Below are 22,460 nucleotides of genomic sequence, written 5' to 3'. Positions count from 1 at the left end.
GCCAGGTAGAATGGAGGAGGGGGCGGAGGATAACTGAAAGTGGGCGGGACACCGAGCGGAGTGGGAACGGCTGAAGACTGCGGGGAGGGGACAGAAGAGCGTAAGACTCGTATAGAGGTGGGCGAAGATGAACAGGTGATGGGCGGAGATGGGCAGGTAGTGGGCGGAGATGGAGAGGTGGTGGTCGGAGATGGACAGGTGATGGGCGGAGATGGACAGGTGATGGGCGGAGATGGAGAGGTGGTGGGCGGAGATGGATAGGTATTGGGCGGAGATGGACAGGTAGTGGGCGGAGATGGAGAGGTGATGGGCGGAGATGGAGAGGTGATGGGCGTGTCTCGGGTGTGTCTGGTAACAGGTGAGTCAGGAAGAGGTGAGGACAGGGACTGATGGCTCCACCGAGACCCGAAATCCGATACCAGAAAGTGCAGAACTCCCCGGGGGAGGAGGGGGAGGTCTCCATCCACCTGTACAGGTAATATCTCTATGTAGGGGGGTCACCATCTATACATATACTATATATATCCCGGGGGGAGGGGTCTCCATCCACCTGTACAGGTATGACTATCTCTGTATACTGATTAGTGTATATACAGTGATGTACTCTGTGCTGTGCGGAGGTCGGGTTTGCTCTGTACTCGGTATCTGTATACCGGTAACAAATATATACAGTGTCTTAAAGTATTCACACCCCTGACATTCCCCACATCTTCTCATGTTACACTGAAAACCATAAATGTATTTTATTGGGATTTTATGTGATGAACCAACACAAAGTGTCACATAATTGTGAAGTGGAAGGAAAATTATACAAATAAATATGTGAAAAGTGTGTGTGTGTGTGTGTGGGGAGGGGCATTTTGTATCCAGCCTGCACAGAGTCCTGACCTCAACCCGATAGAACACCTTTGGGATGAATTAGAGCGGAGACTGCGAGCCAGGCCTTCTCATCCAACATCAGTGCCTGACCTCACAAATGCACTTCTGGAAGAATGGTGAAACATTCCCATAGACACGTCTCCTAAACCTTCCCAGAAGAGGTGAAGCTGTTGTAGCTGCAAAGGGCCAACTCAATATTGAACTCTCCGGACCAAAGCTGGAATGCCATTGAAGTTCATGTGTGTGTAAAGGCAGGTGTCCCAATACTTTCGATAATATAGTCTATATATATATATATAATGTCCACAAAGATGTATATATTGGCCAGGAACAGCTGTATACATATTGTTTAGCAGTGATGTATACTGTAGTGTGGGGGATGGAGTTGTGTGCTGTCACCAGCACAACCGGTGTATCGGGTTCTGCCGGTGGAGTGTGTCAGACCTGTACGGCTGGATGTTGCTGGGTGTCGGTGAGGAGGGCGGTGCTGGGTGTCGGTGAGGAGGGCGGTGCTGGGTGTCGGTGAGGAGGGCGGTGCTGGGTGTCGGTGAGGAGGAGGGCGGTGCTGGGTGTCGGTGAGGAGGAGGGCGGTGCTGGGTGTCGGTGAGGAGGAGGGCGGTGCTGGGTGTCGGTGAGGAGGAGGGCGGTGCTGGGTGTCGGTGAGGAGGAGGGCGGTGCTGGGTGTCGGTGAGGAGGAGGGCGGTGCTGGGTGTCGGTGAGGAGGAGGGCGGTGCTGGGTGTCGGTGAGGAGGAGGGCGGTGCTGGGTGTCGGTGAGGAGGAGGGCGGTGCTGGGTGTCGGTGAGGAGGAGGGCGGTGCTGGGTGTCGGTGAGGAGGAGGGCGGTGCTGGGTGTCGGTGAGGAGGAGGGCGGTGCTGGGTGTCGGTGAGGAGGAGGGCGGTGCTGGGTGTCGGTGAGGGGGGCGGTGCTGGGTGTCGGTGAGGGGGGCGGTGCTGGGTGTCGGTGAGGGGGGCGGTGCTGGGTGTCGGTGAGGGGGGCGGTGCTGGGTGTCGGTGAGGGGGGCGGTGCTGGGTGTCGGTGAGGAGGGCGGTGCTGGGTGTCGGTGAGGAGGGCGGTGCTGGGTGTCGGAGAGGAGGGCGGTGCTGGGTGTCGGTGAGGGGGGCGGTGCTGGGTGTCGGTGAGGAGGGCGGTGCTGGGTGTCGGTGAGGAGGGCGGTGCTGGGTGTCGGTGAGGGGGGTGGTGCTGGGTGTCGGTGAGGGGGGCGGTGCTGGGTGTCGGTGAGGGGGGCGGTGCTGGGTGTCGGTGAGGGGGGCGGTGCTGGGTGTCGGTGAGGAGGGCGGTGCTGGGTGTCGGTGAGGGGGGCGGTGCTGGGTGTCGGTGAGGGGGGCGGTGCTGGGTGTCGGTGAGGGGGGCGGTGCTGGGTGTCGGTGAGGAGGGCGGTGCTGGGTGTCGGTGAGGGGGGCGGTGCTGGGTGTCGGTGAGGAGGGCGGTGCTGGGTGTCGGTGAGGAGGGCGGTGCTGGGTGTCGGTGAGGAGGGCGGTGCTGGGTGTCGGTGAGGGGGGCGGTGCTGGGTGTCGGTGAGGGGGGCGGTGCTGGGTGTTGGTGAGGAGGGCGGTGCTGGGTGTCGGTGAGGGGGGTGGTGCTGGGTGTCGGTGAGGGGGGCGGTGCTGGGTGTCGGTGAGGGGGGCGGTGCTGGGTGTTGGTGAGGAGGGCGGTGCTGGGTGTCGGTGAGGAGGGCGGTGCTGGGTGTCGGTGAGGGGGGCGGTGCTGGGTGTCGGTGAGGAGGGCGGTGCTGGGTGTCGGTGAGGGGGGCGGTGCTGGGTGTCGGTGAGGGGGGCGGTGCTGGGTGTTGGTGAGGAGGGCGGTGCTGGGTGTCGGTGAGGGGGGTGGTGCTGGGTGTCGGTGAGGAGGGCGGTGCTGGGTGTCGGTGAGGAGGGCGGTGCTGGGTGTCGGTGAGGAGGGCGGTGCTGGGTGTCGGTGAGGGGGGCGGTGCTGGGTGTCGGTGAGGGGGGCGGTGCTGGGTGTCGGTGAGGAGGGCGGTGCTGGGTGTCGGTGAGGGGGGTGGTGCTGGGTGTCGGTGAGGGGGGCGGTGCTGGGTGTTGGTGAGGAGGGCGGTGCTGGGTGTCGGTGAGGGGGGCGGTGCTGGGTGTCGGTGAGGAGGGCGGTGCTGGGTGTCGGTGAGGGGGGTGGTGCTGGGTGTCGGTGAGGGGGGCGGTGCTGGGTGTCGGTGAGGGGGGCGGTGCTGGGTGTCGGTGAGGGGGGCGGTGCTGGGTGTCGGTGAGGGGGGCGGTGCTGGGTGTCAGTGAGGGGGCGGTGCTATGTGTGTTCTTCCATACAAAACTCATATCCCTCAATGACAACTCTCAGGCTCTGATCACATTGTGTGTGAATTTGCATATCTTCCCACACAACATGAAATGAAAAGTGCACGTCGGGACCTCCATGGTGTGAAGGAGTTGATGTTGGCATTTAATCTATTTTATATTTGTTTGTGAGGCACGTCGCACGACCGCGCAATTGTCAGTTAAATCGGCGCAGTGCCGAATCGCAGAAAGCGCTCTGGTCTTTGGCCAGCAAAATGGTCCGGGGCTTAAACCCTACTCTGCTTTCCATTTGCTTCTATAGCACTTGTACCAACACTACTTCATTTGCCAAACCCATACCAGAAGGATACCAGAACTTCTTTTTGTGCTAGATATGGTAGCCATGGTCAGAGATTGGGGAGGTGGTGATATGGAAAGATATGAAGAGGAGATGAGATACCAAACATGATGATATATAGAATATAATAATAAATACAAAATGTATGAAAAAATATTTCTTTAATACAGATTAAAACCAATTCAAAGTCCGACCCCCCCCCCCGGTGTCCGTGTATTCAGTATTTCTTCGGGGACGAGATACTCGAACCCATAACTTGGTTTGGTGAGAACAATACGAGTTTATTATAATGATATAATAGAATAAATCATTTTCATTGGTCTTGCAGCCAGTCGCCGCCATCGCCCATCATCCGCAAACGCTATCGAGAATCCTGTTTTCGAATCTTCTCCTCCTTACTCCTACTGGTGGTGGCCGTCGGCTTTGTCTTGTACGATGTCGAGTTCAGAAATACAGAAACGCCGGCTACCCAACCAAAATTTGGTGTCCACCTCGACGAGTCCTCAGATAGTAATGTTTCTGGAGGTCCCCCATCAATGGCCAACCATGAAGAGCTAGGAGAAGGTCGCCACCACCACCACCACCACCATGATTCCCAAACGTCGGACCAAGAAGAGGCTGAGGGAGATGAAGACGGGAACTCTTCTTCTGGCCATCACCATTTTGGAGGCACCTTCCACCAAGCAGCAGCCGTTACCGACTCTGGTGAGGAATATAATCTGGTGATCTATAGAACCCTACGACCTCTTAGGGGTATTTTAACCACTTGCCGACCAGCGCAAAACGACGATGTATGTCGACAGAATGGCACGGGCAGGCAAATGGGCGTACACGTACGTCCCTTTTTAAATTTGCCGCCCTGCCATCGGGAGCGCGCCGCCGGCGGCGCTCTCCCGCGCTGGTCGGGACCCCCGTGAGTCCGGTCGCGGGACCCGCAGACTCGATCGCCGCAATCGTCTCACGGAGCTGCCGAATGGAGGAAGTGCCGTTGTAAACAACATTTCTCCATTCTGCCTAGCAACTAGTGACGCTGATCTCTGCTCCATGTGATTGGAGCGAGAGATCAGTGTTCACTAAATGAAAGCCCAACCCCCCCCCACAGTTAGTAACACACCCCTAGGAACACTTAACCCCTACACTGCCACCCACTGGTTAACCCCTTCACTGCCAGTGTCATTTACACAGGAATCACTGCATTTATATAGCACTGATTACTGTATAAATGACAATGGTCCCAAAAACGTGTCAAAAATGTCTGATGTGTCCGCCGCAATGTCGCAGTCACAATAAAAATCGCTGATCGCCGCCATTACTAGTAAAAAAAAAAAATAATAAAAAATTATTAATAAAAATGCTATAAAACTATCCATATTTTGTAAACGCTATAACTTTTGCGCAAACCAATCAATAATCGCTTATTGTGATTTTTTTTTTTTTTTTTTTTTTTTTTACCAAAAATATGTAGAAGAATACGTATCGGCCTAAACTGAGGGAAAAAAATGTTTTTTTTATATATTTTTGGGGGATATTTATTATAACAAAAAGTAAAAAATAATGCGTTTTTTTTTTTTTCAAAATTGTCGCTCTATTTTTGTTTATAGCGCAAAAAATAAAAACCGTAGAGGTGATCAAATACCACCAAAAGAAAGCTCTATTTGTGGGAAAAAAAGGACGTCAATTTTGTTTGGGAGCCACGTCGCACGACCGCGCAATTGTCAGTTAAAGTGACGCAGTGCCGAATCGCAAAAAGTGGTCTGGTCTTTGACCAGCAAAATGGTCCGGGGGCTGAAAGTGGTTAAGAAAGTTGTGGATAGTTTTTTTTTTTTTTGGTTTTATAATTTTCCTTTGTATTTTATTACACAAAGACCATTACTACTAAACTAGAAGGACTATAACGCTACTGATAGGTAAACAAGTATCAAAAATATTTATTGCACAGCATAAAAACTTTGGAAAAACATGAAATTGTACATATGTATCAAAAAATGAACATAAAAAATGTTCTTCTCAGATTATCACCATCCATGGGGGGGATGTAAGACTTGCTGTTGCTCCGACGCAGGTTGCGTTTCGCAGGGCACAACTCACTTCTTCAGGCACACACTAGAATAAACAATAGGGGTGTAGTTTGTAATTTTGGGACCCCCCACATTCAGTGGCGGACTGACAACTTATGGGGCCCCCAGGCAATCAGACATTATGGGGCCACACAGTATATACACATGCACACACACACAGTATACAATCACACCGTATACACAGACAGATGTTAAACTTCCTCCCATTGGTCTTTCCCCGCTCCACCCTATAAGACCAGAACATGCTCCCGTTCCAACCTGCGAAGGCCTAACGTATTAATACTGTCCCTCCAGGGGCAGACTGACAACTCATGGGGCCCCCGGGCAATAGGAGATTATGGGGCCACACAGTATACACAAACACACACACACACAGTATACACAAACACAGTATACACAGACATGTTTCTATTGGCTGAGAAGGTACTGGAGAGGCGGGGCAGGAATAATCTCTGGATTTTTAGACCAAAAGGATGTCGGTGAGGGACATTTCAGAGACAGATGTAAAAAAAAAAAAAAAAAAAAAAGATTTTTACATACTTTCCCTGGTTTTACTGAGGCTGGAAACCCTGATGGGGGGGCCCCCTAGTGGAACGGGGCCCTCGGGCAGTGCCCGAGTGGCCCCAATGGTCAGTCCGCCCCCTGCCCACATTATGATATCCTTGGCCTAATCATATAGTGTACTTGGCAATATGATGATATACTGTATGGATGACTCTACTACCCATATGATGTATCATTCCATCTGGAATGTTCATATAGGAGCCTGACCCCCTTACAAACTGTGTGTGGACTGTGCCATCTGATCAGGAGGGAGCGGCCGCTGATTGTGTGAAGAATACATATGATATACTCTTCTACTCCATTTATATATCTCCTTTTTTTTTATACAAAATTTCAAAATATGTGGCAATAGATCACTAGACCACTACACTGAGTGATGAGATGTGATCTTGACTGACATTTGCATTGTTTATTCTAGTGTATTGTCTGTGTTTTTACATTTCCTGAGAAGTGAGCTGTGCCCCACGAAACGCAACCTACATCGGAGCAACAGCAAGTCTGACATCCCCCCCCATGGATGTGGGGTTGGTGATAATCAACACTAAGAAGAACATTTTTATGTTCCTATTTTTTGTTTTATGTTTCGTTTGTGGTACATATGTACAATTTCATGTTTTTCCAATGTTTTTACTCCATACAATAAATATTTTTGATACATTTTTACCTATTGATACAGTTATAGTCCTTCTAGTTTAGTAGTTGGGGTCTTTGTGTAATGAATCTTTAGGATGAGGTACCGGACTAATTTTGTCCAACTTTGAGGGCTCTCCTTATGAGACCCCCCCCCCCCTCCCATTTTTCTTATCCTTTTTGTATTTTACTTTTTAGTGATATATCAATTTAGGAATATCATTTTCAACACTCGTTTCTACTAGCTTTTGTTATGCACCAAATGTAAAAACAGTTTCCTCCTCTCTGACTCTTTCCCCTGCTCCTTCCTCCTCCTCCTCCTCCTCCTCTGAGTCTTCCCCCCTGCCTCTTCCTCCTCTCCGAGTCTTCCCCCCCTGCCTCCTTCCTCCTCTCCGAGTCTTCCCCCCCCTGCTCCTTCCTCCTCTCCGAGTCTTCCCCCCCCTGCTCCTTCCTCCTCTCCGAGTCTTCCCCCCCCTGCTCCTTCCTCCTCTCCGAGTCTTCCCCCCCTGCCCCTTCCTCCTCTCCGAGTCTTCCCCCCCTGCCCCTTCCTCCTCTCCGAGTCTTCCCCCCCTGCTCCTTCCTCCTCTCCCAATCTTCCCCCCCCTGCTCTTCCTCCTCTCCGAGTCTTCCCCCCCCCTGCTCCTTCCTCCTCTCCGAGTCTTCCCCCCCCCCTGCTCCTTCCTCCTCTCCGAGTCTTCCCCCCCCCCCCTGCTCCTTCCTCCTCTCCGAGTCTTTCTCCCCCCCTGCTCCTTCCTCCTCTCCGAGTCTTCCCCCCCTGCTCCTTCCTCCTCTCCCAATCTTCCCCCCTGCTCCTTCCTCCTCTCCGAGTCTTCCCCCCCCCCCTGCTCCTTCCTCCCTCTCCGAGTCTTCCCCCCCCCCTGCTCCTTCCTCCTCTCCGAGTCTTCCCCCCCCCCCCCTGCTCCTTCCTCCTCTCCGAGTCTTTCCCCCCCTGCTCCTTCCTCCTCTCCGAGTCTTCCCCCCCCCCCTGCTCCTTCCTCCCTCTCCGAGTCTTCCCCCCCCCCTGCTCCTTCCTCCTCTCCGAGTCTTCCCCCCCCTCTGCTCCTTCCTCCTCTCCGAGTCTTCCCCCCCCCCTGCTCCTTCCTCCTCTCCGAGTCTTCCCCCCCCCTGCTCCTTCCTCCTCTCCAAGTCTTCCCCCCCCCCCCCTGCTCCCTTCCTCCTCTCCGAGTCTTCCCCCCCCCCCCCTGCTTCCTTCCTCCTCTCCGAGTCTTCCCCCCCCCTGCTCCTTCCTCCCTCTCCGAGTCTTCCCCCCCCCCCCCTGCTCCTTCCTCCTCTCCGAGTCTTCCCCCCCTGCTCCTTCCTTCCTCTCCTCCTCTCCCCCCCCCTCTTCCTCCTCTCCGGAGTCTTCCCCCCCCTGCCTCTTCTTCCTCCTCTCCGAGTCTTCCTCCTCTCCGAGTCTTCCCCCCCTGCCTCTTCTTCCTCCTCTCCGAGTCTTCCCCCCTGCCTCTTCCTTCCTCCTCTCCGAGTCTTCCCCCCCCCTGCTCCTTCCTCCTCTCCCGAGTCTTCCCCCCCTGCTCCTTCCTCCTCTCCTCCTCTCCCCCCCCCTCTTCCTCCTCTCCGAGTCTTCCTCCTCTCCGAGTCTTCCTCCTCTCCGAGTCTTCCCCCCCTGCCTCTTCTTCCTCCTCTCCGAGTCTTCCCCCCCTGCCTCTTCTTCCTCCTCTCCGAGTCTTCCCCCTGCCTCTTCCTCCTCTCTGAGTCTTCCCCTGCCGCTATACCAATCTACCAGAGACCTGTCTGGGTTCATCAGGGGTGCCATCAAATGACGGCACCCCTGATGATAGTGTAACCCATACCCAAGAACAGGATGAGAGGTTTAAATTTGAGACCCGCCCCATTCAGACTTGGAACAGAACAGGGTGCACTGCAATGCTCACACCTCCCACCAGGTTCTTGAACAATCAACATCTTTTTTTTTTCTGTTGTTACACACGCCATGGTGATTGGATGAAGTTGCTAAAATTACTGGGAGAAGTTCCTGGCATATTGGGGTATAAATAATTGAGAACGTTCCTGACACTCATTAGAAATAAGGATGATACAATAAATAATCTAATTAAATGAGGAGTAAACATCATCATAGTTACATAGTAAGGTTGAATAAAGACACCAGTCCATCCAGTTCAACCTGAGTGAGTGTCTACAATTGCCCCTATCCCTGTGCATTGCACTCTCACATCGGTCCCTACCCTCAAGGAGCCCACAATCCACGATCCCCATTCATATACTAGGGCCAATTTTGGACAAAGGGCAATTAACCTATCAGCATGTCTTTGGAGTGTGGGAGGAAACCGGAGTACCCGGAGGAAACCCACACAGGCACAGGGAGAACATGCAAACTCCAGGCAGGTAGTGTCATGGTTGGGATTTGAACCAGCGACCATTTTTACTGCTAGGCGAGAGTGCTAACCACTACACCACTGTGCCGCCCATTCATCATGACAGAACAAGTCCAGTTGAATGTGACCCATCACTGTTCATAATTACTCCCTCACATTCATCACATGTTACTCTTTTCTTTCCATGGTGACAGAGACATGCTCCATGTTGGCTCGGGACATCCTCCAGTCGGGGGGTTCGGTGGTTGATGCAGGAATCTCTGCTGTGTTCTGTTTGGTGGTTGTACACCCACACACTTCCAGCTTGGGTAAGTGATTGTCTACCTTCACCTGTAGGATTGGTGCTACAGACTATACATAAATGTGATTGGGATGACCTATACATACACATCAGAGGGGGGGGGGGGGGGAAGATGATTGGAAAGACTTACACATCAAAGGTAGAAGATGTTTTGCGTGGACCTTCATATGGGAAGGTGGTGGGGCAGTAAAAGGTGATGGGAGGAACTATACATTGAGACTAGAAGGTGACTGGAGGACCTTCATATCAGGTGGTAAAAGATGATTGGGAGGATCTACACATCAGGGGTCAGAAGATGATTGAGGAGACCTATACATCAGGGGTAGGAGATGTTTGGGTGGATCTACATGTAGAGGTGTAGAAGGTGATTAGGAAAACCAGCATAGCAAGGTGTAGAAGTTGATTGAGACAATGTCAGGAACCATGAAACAGACTGAGACAGAAGTACAATCAAATCACACTTGTTTATTAATAAAAAATAAAAAGGTAAATAGAAAAAAGCGTAGTCAAGCATAGCCAGAGTCCAGTAGCCAGATCAGGTAGTCAGCCAGTCCAAAGTTCATTAACCAGATCGGGTAATCAGCCAGGCCTGAAGTCAGGGATCCAAGGAGAGCAACTGCAAGCATGTTGAGAAGGCAGGAGGGATGTCAGCAAGCCAGTCTTGAAACAAAGATCAGGAGATGGTTCCTAGTGATGTGACCAACGCGAAGGCAAATGGAAAAGTGAGCAGGAAGGCTTTAAATAGGCAGGTCAGACGAGCATCATCGGGAACAGCTGGTAACTGTGAAAAGAGAAGAGAGCTGCCAATTAGCCGACAGCTGAGCGGCCAGCCCAGAGGAGGAAGGGCTAAGCCAGCCCTGACAGACAATCTATACATCATGGGGTAGAAGATAATTAGGAAGACGCATACCTACACATCATGAGGTAGGATATAATTGGGAAGACCTTCTGTATGCCCCAGAGGTAGAAGATGTTTAGGAAAACCTACACATGGGTAGTAGAAGGTGATTGGGAGGACTTACACACTGGGAGGAGGGAGTAGAAAATGATTGGAAGGACACATTTGGTGGGAAAAGGTGATTGGGAGCTCATCAAGGGGTAGAAGGTAATTGGGAGGATCTACACATCAAGGGGTAGAAGGTAATTGGGAGGATCTACACATCAAGGGGTAGAAGGTAATTGGGAGGATCTACACATCAAGGGGTAGAAGGTAATTGGGAGGATCTACACATCAAGGGGTAGACAGTGATTGGGAGGACCTACACATCAAGGGGTAGGCAGTGATTGGGAGGACCTACACATCAAGGGGTAGAAGGTAATTGGGAGGACCTACACATCAAGGGGTAGAAGGTAATTGGGAGGCTCTACACATCAAGGGGTAGAAGGTGATTGGGAGGACCTACACATCAAGGGGTAGAAGATGATTGGGAGGGATCTACACATCAAGGGGTAGAAGGTGATTTGAAGGGTTTACACATCAGATGGATAACAGTTGACTGGGGGGACCTACACTGAGGTGTAAAAAGTGTTTTGGAGGACCTGCACATTGGGAGGTAGAGTATGATTAGGAGGACCTACATATCAAGGGGTAGAAGGTAATTGGGAGGCTCTACACATCAAGGGGTAGAAGGTAATTGGGAGGATCTACACATCAAGGGTAGAAGGTGATTGGGAGGATCTACACATCAAGGGGTAGAAGGTAATTGGGAGGACCTACACATCAAGGGGTAGAAGGTAATTGGGAGGACCTACACATCAAGGGGTAGAAGGTAATTGGGAGGACCTACACATCAAGGGGTAGAAGGTAATTGGGAGGACCTACACATCAAGGGGTAGAAGGTGATTGGGAGGACCTACACATCAAGGGGTAGAAGGTAATTGGGAGGATCTACACATCAAGGGGTAGGCAGTGATTGGGAGGACCTACACATCGGGGGATAGAAGGTGATTTGTAGGGTTTACACATCAGATGGATAACAGTTGATTGGGGGGACCTACACTGAGGTGTAAAAAGTGTTTTGGAGGACCTGCACATTGGGAGGTAGAGTATGATTAGGAGGACCTACACATCAGAGGGTAGAAGGTGAATAGGAGTACCCACTTATTCAAGTTGCCCCACCTCCACTCCAGGGTTGCCAACCTCCTGCAGCATTTTTTTACTGGCAAAACATGGAAAATCTACTGAGAGAGCACATTTTTTTTTATTTTATTTTTTTCTGACAACCTGAAAAATGACTGGGAAAAAAAAACTAAGACAATCCAATATTTAAACAGTATAAACATGATATGGAAACACTGACAATAAACATAACAAGTAAGGCCGCGTACACACGGGCGGACTGTTCGCCCAACCTTGTCCGCTGAACAGTGTTTGGGCGGACAGTCCGCCCGTGTGTGGGCTTTCAGCGGACAGTTTCAGCGGACAGTTTGACGGACAAAGTCTTTCAGAAATTCCGAAAAACTGTCCGCTGAAACTGTGTTTGAGCGAACAGTCCGTCCGTGTGTAGGCTACTTTCGAAATGAGCAAACTGTTCCCGCTCGGAGGAAAGTCTGCTCATTTCGAGCGCGTGTACAGGTAGGCGGGGCCCGCGAAGGAGACGTCGCGGGCTCCGCCGCCTGGAATGGGCTTAAAGGGGAACCCCAACGCCGAAAAAATCGGCGTGGGGGTTCCCCCAAAGTCCACAACAGACCCTTGTCCGAGCACGCTACCCGGCCGGCCAGGAAAGGGGGGCGAGCGAGCGCGCCCCCCCTCCTGAGCCGTACCAGGCCGCGTGCCCTCAACATGGGGGGGTGCCTTGGGGAAGGGGGGGCCGCGCGGCCCCCCCCACCCCAAAGCACCTTGTCCCCATGTTGATGAGGACAAGGGCCTCTTCCCGACAACCCTGGCCGTTGGTTGTCGGGGTCTGCGGGCGGGGGGCTTATCGGAATCCGGGAGCCCCCTTTAAGAAGGGGGCCCCCGGATACCGGCCCCCCACCCTATGTGAATGAGTATGGGGTACAATGTACCCCTACCCATTCACCTGTGAAATAAAGTACAAAAAAAAACACAACACAGAGAAAAAATATTTTATTGCACAGCTCCGGGGGTCTTCCGTCTTCGGGGGTCTTCTCGCCGGACTCCTCCGCTATCTTCGTGTAGCTCTTTTACTAGCGGAGGAGCCCGGCTTTCTCCCTCCCCGCCGCCGGCCTCTTCTCCCGACTTCGGGGGTCTTGTCCCCCTCTTCGGTTCTTCTGCCGGGCCACCGCGCCTTCTTGTAGCTCTTTTGCAGGCGGTGGCCCGGTCTTCTGTCGGCGCTGCCTTCGGTTCTTCTGCCGGGCCACCGCGCCTTCTTGTAGCTCTTTTACAGGCGGTGGCCCGGTCTTCTGTCGCTGTCGCCGTCGCCGTCGCCGCCTTCCGTTCTTCTTCTTGTTCTTCTTCTTCTTCCCCAGGAGATGTTGACACGTCGCTCTCTCCGGCCGGAATGCCAGAGCTGCGCTGTGCGGTCACTTATATAGTGACAATGGGGCGGTGTCACATGGTATATGTCACATGGGTTGGTCACATGGTGACCCCGCCCCCTTACGATGTCATAGTCCCCATGTGACATCAACCCATGTGACCAACCCATGTGACATATACCATGTGACACCGCCCCATTGTCACTATATAAGTGACCGCACAGCGCGGCTCTGGCATTCCGGCCGGAGAGAGCGACGTGTCAACATCTCCTGGGGAAGAAGAAGAAGAACAAGAAGAAGAAGAAGAAGAACGGAAGGCGGCGACAGCGACAGCGGCGACAGAAGACCGGGCCACCGCCTGTAAAAGAGCTACAAGAAGGCGCGGTGGCCCGGCAGAAGAACCGAAGAGGGGGACAAGACCCCCGAAGTCGGGAGAAGAGGCCGGCGGCGGGGAGGGAGAAAGCCGGGCTCCTCCGCTAGTAAAAGAGCTACACGAAGATAGCGGAGGAGTCCGGCGAGAAGACCCCCGAAGACGGAAGACCCCCCGGAGCTGTGCAATAAAATATTTTTTCTCTGTGTTGTGTTTTTTTTTTGTACTTTATTTCACAGGTGAATGGGTAGGGGTACATTGTACCCCATACTCATTCACATAGGGTGGGGGGCCGGTATCCGGGGGCCCCCTTCTTAAAGGGGGCTCCCAGATTCCGATAAGCCCCCCGCCCGCAGACCCCGACAACCAACGGCCAGGGTTGTCGGGAAGAGGCCCTTGTCCTCATCAACATGGGGACAAGGTGCTTTGGGGTGGGGGGGCCGCGTGGCCCCCCCTTCTCCAAGGCACCCCCCCATGTTGAGGGCACGCGGCCTGGTACGGCTCAGGAGGGGGGGCGCGCTCGCTCGCCCCCCTTTCCTGGCCGGCCGGGTAGCGTGCTCGGACAAGGGTCTGTTGTGGACTTTGGGGGGACCCCATGCCGATTTTTTTCGGCGTTGGGGTTCCCCTTTAAGTCCATTCCAGGCGGCGGAGCCCGCGACGTCTCCTTCGCGGGCCCCGCCTACCTGTACACGCGCTCGAAATGGGCGGATTTGCCTCCGCCTTACGTGGGCGAGTCCGTTCATTTCAAAAGTTGAGCGAACTGTTTGGCAAACAGTTCGCTGAAACAGTCTGCTCAAAAAGTGCCGTGTGTGGCCATGTCCGTCCATGCTAATTTTGAGCGGACTGTTTGCCGAAACTGTTTGACAAACAAAGTTGGGCGAACAGTCCGTCCGTGTGTACGCGGCCTCAGAGTCAATACGGCAGGACAAATTATCAGCCTCTAATATTTACAGACAGTTGCAAAAAAACACATGCTGTCAGTAAATTTACTGACGGTTGGAAACCATGATCCCCTCCATAAAATATACCCGTGGGGGAAATATACTTAGATAATATACTTACCCTTCCCTGATCTCCATAGTGCAGGTGGCAGCATCATCCTCACTCTTTCCGGCCAGGTTTCTTGATGTATTTTGGCATGCTCCGGTTCATCTACGTAAACAACTGTTTTTGTGGATATTAATGCCCAACTCACCTCCTTTCTTGGGGCCCCTCGACCCCCTATGGTTTGCCTAGAAACTTTACAACTGCATTCACAAGAATGTTGAGTAGCCCAGATCGCACAAGATGATCCGGAACTGCGCTGCAGGGTCTTCTTGTGAGATTTTGGCTACATGGCCTTCCCCCGAGGTTCTTCTTGGTAGGTGGATGACATAACGCCCTACACTGCAGAGGTTGAGGAAGTTAAGGAACTGAAGGTGGGACATCTGCTTTAGGTATCGGGTTATTGATGAAGTGTAGGCGATCACTGGAGAGGTAAGTAGAAGAAGGTGACTGGCGGAGTATAGTATGTAATTGGACACATAAGTAATAGATGATTGGTAGAGTATAAGGAGTAACTGGAAGTTGATTGGTATAGAGAAGAAGGATGTTGATTTGTAGAATTAGGTTTTTTTTTTTTTTTTTAAAGCGGGATTCCGCTCTTTTTTTTTTTTTTTTTCTTACCTGTGTTACAGGTGGGCGACTGCTACCTTCGCTTAGCATCCACGTCTGGCGTTTTTTTGACCCCCGGTGCGACGATTCTTTTCCTCGGGATGACTTTTAAAAAAGTGCTCTGGCGTTTTCCATTTTAAGTGTGGGCGTCTGAAGCCCACAGGCATTTACTTCCTGTGTATCGATGACGCTCGGCTCCCAGCATGCTCCGCTCCATCTCGCACATGCTCAGTGTGCAATAGTGGTAATGGCAGATACAGCTGCCTGCCCACTTTAAAAATGGCAAATTCGGGCACGCCCTCGTCACGTGACCGGCGTCCTAACGAAATCTCGCGAGATTTCGCAATTTCATTGTCCCCCCATGGATTCTTGGGAAATAGCTTAGAAATTTCCCAGGGACCATTGCGAGGACGATAACCACGCCTACTCCCACGGGAGGACAACCCGGAAGTCAGCAGAAACATCTGAAATAAAAGGTAAGTAAAGAATAATTTTTTTTTTCAGGGTTCATTTAGGTAAGTATTCAATATGGTGATTTTAATAAGATGAAGTTTCATTTTTAGGTACCAAACCACTTTAAACTTCTAATTGCTCCCTACACTCTACCAATCAAGATGATTGAGGAGACCTATACATCAGGGGTAGGAGATGTTTGGGTGGATCTACATGTAGAGGTGTAGAAGGTGATTAGGAAAACCAGCATAGCAAGGTGTAGAAGTTGATTGAGACAATGTCAGGAACCATGAAACAGACCGAGACAGAAGTACAATCAAATCACACTTGTTTATTAATAAAAAATAAAAAAGTAAATAGAAAAAAGTGTAGTCAAGCATAGCCAGAGTCCAGTAGCCAGATCGGGTAGTCAGCCAGTCCAAAGTTCATTAACCAGATCGGGTAATCAGCCAGGCCTGAAGTCAGGGATCCAAGGAGAGCAACCGCAAGCAGGATAAGAAGCCAGGTGGGATGTCAGCAAGCCAGTCTTGAAACAAAGATCAGGAGATGGTTCCTATTGATGTGACCAACGTGAAGGCAAATGAAAAAGTGAGCAGGAAGGCTTTAAATAGGCAGGTCAGTGGAGCATCATCGGGAACAGCTGGTAACTGTGGAAAGAGAAGAGAGCTGGCAATTAGCCGACAGCTGAGCGGCCACCCCAGAGGAGGAAGGGCTAAGCCAGCCCTGACAGAGACAATCTATACATAATGGGGTAGAAGATAATTAGGAAGACGCAAACCTACACATCATGAGGTAGGATATAATTGGGAAGACCTACTGTATGCCCCAGAGGTAGAAGATGTTTGGGAAAACCTACACATGGGTAGTAGAAGGTGATTGGGAGGACTTACACACTGGGAGGAGGGAGTAGAAAATGATTGGAAGGACACATTTGGTGGGAAAAAGTGATTGGGAGCTCATCAAGGGGTAGAAGGTAATTGGGAGGATCTACACATCAAGGGGTAGAAGGTAATTGGGAGGATCTACACATCAAGGGGTAGAAGGTAATTGGGAGGACCTACAATTGGAAAGAGTGAGGATGATGCTGCCACATGCACTATGGAGACCAATCATCTCACTTATGTGTCCAATTACCCACTATATTCCACCAGTCAACTTCTACTTACCTCTCCAGTGATCGCCTACACATCATCAATAACCTGGTACCTAAAGCAGATGTTCCACCTTCCGTTCCTTACCTTCCCCAACCTCTGCAGTGGTAGGGAGTTACATCATCCACCTGATGAGAAGATCCTGGGGAATGCCATGTAGCCAAGTGCAGGATCATCTTGTGAGATCTAGGCTACTCAACATTGTCGCGAGCGTAGTTGGGAAGGTAAGAGGGAGGGGACTGGTGGAATTTAGGGGGGGAAATAGGAAATAATTTGGTTTATGTGGAATTTTTTTTCTCTTTCTTGCTGAAATGCAACCAAATAACTAGCATAAAGCTAAGTCATCTCGCCATATGTCATTTCAGGTGGAGTCTTCTCATCCATCTATTTCAACCAAGCCTCACAGAACACCTCAGTATTAAATGCAATACCCAGAGAAACGTCTTCAATTTCATATGGAGTACCTCAGGTTCTTCAGGGGTTATGGGTGCTTCATCAGAAGTACGGAATGAAACCCTGGGCTCAGCTAGTAAGTTCTGCTGTCATTCTATCAGAAAAGGGATTCTTGGTGGACTCCAGCCTTCGTGCTGCTCTTATGGCAAATCACGAGAAGGTTCTAAGCTCTGAGGGTCTGCGGAACCTCTTCTGTGATCCTCAACAAAATCTTAAAGACGTTGGAGAGAGAGTAGAAAATCCCACGCTGGGCAAACTCTTGGATAAGATTGGAAGTTCCGTTTCAGACCCTGCGCTTTCAGATGACCTCATACACAGTCTGATGAGTGACATTGGGGTTACAGAAGATAAGAAATTCAGAGAGTCCATCTCCAGATATCTTACCCTAGAAGACCCGCTGACACTTCACTTGGATGCACTAACTTTGTTCACTTCTGGTGGTCCCACTGCCGGGAAAATCCTCTCCAACTCCATTCAAAAGATTTACGAAGAAGAGCATGAGCAAAGCATGGAGTCGGTTTCTGAGCGTCTCCTAAATTTTTCGAAGGCGATGTATACACAGAGTGGAGCCTGGCCTAGAGACTTATCTTCCCAATTATCTCCTTTACAGCTGCCCACATGGAGCCCGGCGCCTGTTGGAAGCAATGTCATGATAGCTGACGCTTCTGGAGATATCTTTGTGTTGTCCCTCACGCTCAACAGCACCTTTGGATCCGGGTTTGTTTCTTCATCTACAGGGATCCTTCTCAGTGACTTTGTTCAAAGTCAGGTTTCCTTGCAGAGCTCCAGACCCCTTTACTGGGCCTGCCCATCAGTGCTGATATATGGGGAGGATAATGACGTGATCGGGTTGTCCGCTTACGGGGGAAGTTCAGTGCCATTCTCCCTGGCTCAAGTTATCATACGTCATCTCCTCTTGGAGAAGGACCTGACGGAATCCGTGACTGGATCCCTGGTGGAGGTTCAACCTGTAGGCTCTGACCCCTGGATGGAGTACTTTGGGCTGCAGGGTAACAGCACAGAGCCGGTAGTGGCGGTGGAAGTTCAGGCAGAACATGTGCATGTTATGAAGTCTCATGGACCTTGCTGTTATACTGCTGGACTTTAGCCATTTCCTAATTAATGTCAAAAATAAGCTCCTCGAAGATGGCTTCCATGGACAAGAAGTTCTCTTTTCAGTTATGTTTAGCAAGCTAAATAGTATTTTATCAGCATGGACTTTGATATGGTACCAATGTCTGTTGAAGGGTTGGCTGGACGCTCAGATCCCAAGAGTTTACACCATCATGCCAAGTAGGGGCTTTTCCTGTGCCCAGATCTTCCAGTAAATATAAAAGGAAACTGATGACATTCCCTTAAATCCAAAATAAGTGTAACTTTATTGTTCCAGGCAGGCTTTAAGACAAAGCCCCCCCTAGGACACCTCCCATGTCTTGAACAATAAATTTACACTTATGTTGGATTTTTTGGAATGTCATCAGCTTCTTTTTGGGTTTACTGGTAGCGCGGGGCACGGGAAAAGACCCTGCTTGGCCTTTGCATCTGGTGCTGTCCGCCAAGGGTATGACCCAACATGAAGGACTAGGCAGTGGTGTATAATTTATCACTACTGTCAACTCGGCTGTTGAAGTGAAGTCTTGTTTGGGTAATTATTGGGGAATTTTGAAAAGTATTAAATTTTGACACAGTTCACTCTGTGCCTTCCGTTAACGATTAATTACTTTGCCATCTGCCCCCAATTACCCTCAACCCTTGGTGTTTCTGCCCAGGAACATCTACCGGCGTTTGATAAGCAGTGCAAGCTCATTGAGGTCCCGCAAGGCTCATTACAGCTCAACTGAATGTATAGTAAACGATCAACCCCCCCCCCCATAGTAATCTCATGGGGTAAAAAAACCTAAACGGCCCTAAACCTGTACAGTCTTGTGGGGCGTTTGACTCTTTCCTGGCCCTGCAGGGATCATTTGGTGATGTTCGTAACCCATGAAGCTACTTTAGGGGTCTTATACTCCATGTTTTACCTGCTGATGAGCTGCAGACCTCCCGTTTTATATGAAGCGGCTGACTCACAGGAAACATTATGGGGAAGAAGTGTAGAACAGGAATGCTGTCATCAATTTGATTTCACATTGGAAGTTATTGGCCATGCTCTACGCCAGGGATCTGCAATTAGCGGACCTCCAGCTGTTGCAAAACTACAAGTCCCATCATGCCTCTGCCTCTAGGTTTCATGCTTGTGCCTATCAGCGTCTTGCTGTGCCTCATGGGATTCATAGTTCTGCAACAGCTGGAGGTCCGCTAATTGCATATCCCTGATCTACGCCATGCTTATAGGTTTACATGCAGCTTAAAGTATAATAGTATTTTACAAGCAATAATGAAATGCTATCTCAAAAGTTTGGCTGTGTCAAGTAAAGATGATAGTTCCTTAGGGAGTTCGTTGAACTGAGTATTCTTTCAGGAACCCATCTCGTCTTGGTTCTGTGTTTTTTTTTTTTTTGTATTACTTGTGGTACGCTCCAGTACATTGTGAAACTGATCAAATGTAAGAGAACACACTTACCTTGTGGGGTGGCAGTGACCTACCTTAAGGTGGCATACTTCTAAATTGCAAAGACATATATATTGGGAGGAGACAGAATCCTACTTTTTGTGGGGAGGAACTGACCTATGTTTGGGGGAGGAGGTAGAGACTTACCCATGGAAGGATGCAGAAAGCTTCCTTTGGAGTGATGCAGAGACATATAATTGGATGAAAGACTAGACCTACCTTTGGGGGAGAGATAAAGACCTACCTTTGAAAGGAAAGTGGAAATCAACCTTTTGGAAGGGTGGGACCTACCTTTTTAAGATGGTGAAACGGAGAGTTGGTGGGGCAGGGACCTACCTTTTGATTGGGGAGGCAGCAATCTACTTTTTGGAGGGATGTAGAGATCTTCTTTGGTGTTGTGCCTGAGCTTATGCTTTGGGGGGTCTACCTTTTGGGGCAAGGCAGTGCTCTACCTTTGGTGGAGAAGTAGGGATCTAACTTTGGAGAGTCCAGAGATCTATATTTGGTTGTGAGGCAAAGAGGGGGGGTCTAAAAATGGGGGGTCTACCTTTTTGGGGAGACGGTGATCTACCTTTTGGTGAGGAGACAGAGACTTGTCTACATGTTCCGGGGAATACCTTTTGAGGGTTAGTCAGGGGTCTACTGTACTTTTTGAGGAGAAAGCAGAGATCTATATTTGGATGGCAGAGACATTCCTTTTGGGGAGACCTGTTTACATTTTGGAGGGGAATACGAAGCCTACCATCAGTGGAAGGAAGGGACCTGCCTTTGGGGTGTTAGACAGGGACCTACCTTTTGGAGGGACCAAACATCTATATTTGGATGCGGGGCAGAAAGCTACTTTTTTTTTTTCAGGGTCTGGTTGGTTATTTCATACAAATGCTTTTTGCTATTACCATATTACAAGGTTCTGTTGTTCGCCACACTCACTCCTGACTCATTCACGCACAATTCTATGCAACAGATCAATTGAATTGCACTTTTTTTTAATGAAGTCTAATAATGTTTGAAATATTTTTTGTATTTCTGTATGTATTTGTCACCAGGAACTGCACTGAACATTATTTATAGTTAAATCCAATTTAAAATCTAGTTTAAAACTAGAAAAGCACCCTAAATGTTAAATATGGAAATATATAAAATGTGTGTTTTGCAGTACAAATAAAATACTGAGTGTATTTTTGTTATATTGGAGTAGAACCACTCTAGATCCTTATCAGGGTTTCCTGTGACCCATATAAATATTTAGCACTGGTCAAATTGTATGTGTTATGGTTATTTCTCAGACTGAAGAGTTCATCGATTGTCTTTTATAGGGGACACTGGTGATGACCACAAACCTTCTACACAAATTCTTCTGGAGAATAGAAGGAGATCCCAGGAAATAACTTGCATAGATTTATTGACAGTTTATTTACAGGTTGGCCCTTGAAAAGGTTCTCCAAGGCCCCAGAATGTTCATAGAGCCCAGAATGTCCATAGAGCACCAAGTGCCCCAAGAGCCCAGACTGTCTCATGAGCCTATAGAGCATGGAGTGCACCAAGAGCCTAGAATGTCCATAGAGCACAGAATGACCACAGAGCACCAAGAGCCCATACTGTCTCAAGAGCCTATAGAGCACTGAGTACCCTGAGAGACCAGAATGTCCATAGAGCACAGAATGTACATAGAGCCCAAAGTGTCCCAAGATCCTAGAGTGTTCCAAGAGCCCAGAGTTCTCCAAGGTCTCAGAGTGTCCCAAAAAGACTAGATTGCCTCTGCAAATCCCAACCTTTTGGAAGTTGAAGCACAGATCAAGCCCTCTTCCCTTACCATGATATGGCTGTGCACAAGGCTGCCCACTGAATATGCAGGCATTGCATAATGTGAGGGAGTCCATGCCTATATGTTGCCTTTTAAAAACATTCCACATCACACTTTTACTTGTTTTCATAGGAATGGTAGTACAAACATATTAGCTCCCTCCCAGTCCTAGTATCAACGGTTCAAACCATGCCAACTCATTGTCAATCTAGGAGCAACTACACAACCATAGGACTTGACAGTCACTGAACAACGAAATCGAGGTATATGTGGTTACCTCAGAGTCCCTAAGTGTATTGTTTGCTATATATATATATATATATATATATATATATATATATATATATATATATATATAGCAAATACATACCTATACACACACACAGACACACACACAATGGGGCAAAAGGGTATTTAGTCAGCCACCAATTGTGCAAGTTCTCCCACTTAAAAAGATGAGAGAGACCTGTAATTGTCATCATAGGTGTCACCTCAACTATGAGAGACAAAATGTGGAAACAAATCCAGACAATCACATTCTCTGATTTGGAAAGAATTTATTTGCAAATTATGGTGGAAAATAAGTATTTGGTCAATACCAAAAGTTTATCTCAATACTTTGTTATATATCCTTTTTTGGCAATGACAGAGGTCAGACGTTTTCTGTAAGTCTTAACGAGGTTGTCACACACTGTTTCCGGTATGTTGGCCTCCATGCAAATCTCCTCTAGAGCAGAGATGTTTTGGGGCTCTCTCTGGGCAACACGGGACTTTCAACTCCCTCCAAAGGTTTTCTATGGGGTTGAGATCTGGAGACTGGCTGGGCCACTCCAGGACCTTGTAATGCTTCTTACGAAGCCACTCCTTCGTTGCCCGGGTGGTGTGTTTGGGATCATTGTCATGTTGAAAGACCCAGCCACGTTTCACCTTCAATGCCCTTGCTGATGGGAGGAGGCTTGCACTCAAAATCACACAATACATGTCCCCATTCATTCTTTCATGTACACAGATCGGTCGTCCTGTTCCTTTTTCAGAGAAACAGCCCCAAAGCATGATGTTGCCACCCCCATGCTTCACAGTAGGTATGGTGTTCTTTGGGTGCAACTCAGCATTCTCTCTCCTCCAAACACGACACAAGTTGTGTTTCTACCAAACTGTTCT

General features: G+C 49.8%; 1 protein-coding gene across 1 annotated transcript; it reads left to right on the top strand.

The window, feature by feature from the left end:
* The first annotated feature begins 327 nt into the window (after positions 1-327).
* LOC143975690 (glutathione hydrolase 6-like) lies at positions 328-20,755 on the top strand. Its single transcript, XM_077478185.1, has 4 exons — positions 328-475; positions 3,828-4,204; positions 9,320-9,433; positions 16,857-20,755. The coding sequence occupies exons 1-4, from the start codon at positions 390-392 to the stop codon at positions 18,050-18,052; spliced, it is 1,773 nt and encodes a 590-aa protein (XP_077334311.1). The 5' UTR covers positions 328-389; the 3' UTR covers positions 18,053-20,755.
* The last annotated feature ends 1,705 nt before the right edge of the window (positions 20,756-22,460 follow it).

Source organism: Lithobates pipiens, unplaced genomic scaffold (assembly GCF_037356315.1).
Source record: "Lithobates pipiens isolate NorthernLeopardFrog02 unplaced genomic scaffold, aLitPip1_a1.2 Scaffold_13, whole genome shotgun sequence".
In the NCBI taxonomy this organism is placed as follows: Eukaryota; Metazoa; Chordata; class Amphibia; order Anura; family Ranidae; genus Lithobates; species Lithobates pipiens.
This window is presented reverse-complemented; position numbering and strand designations above follow the sequence as displayed.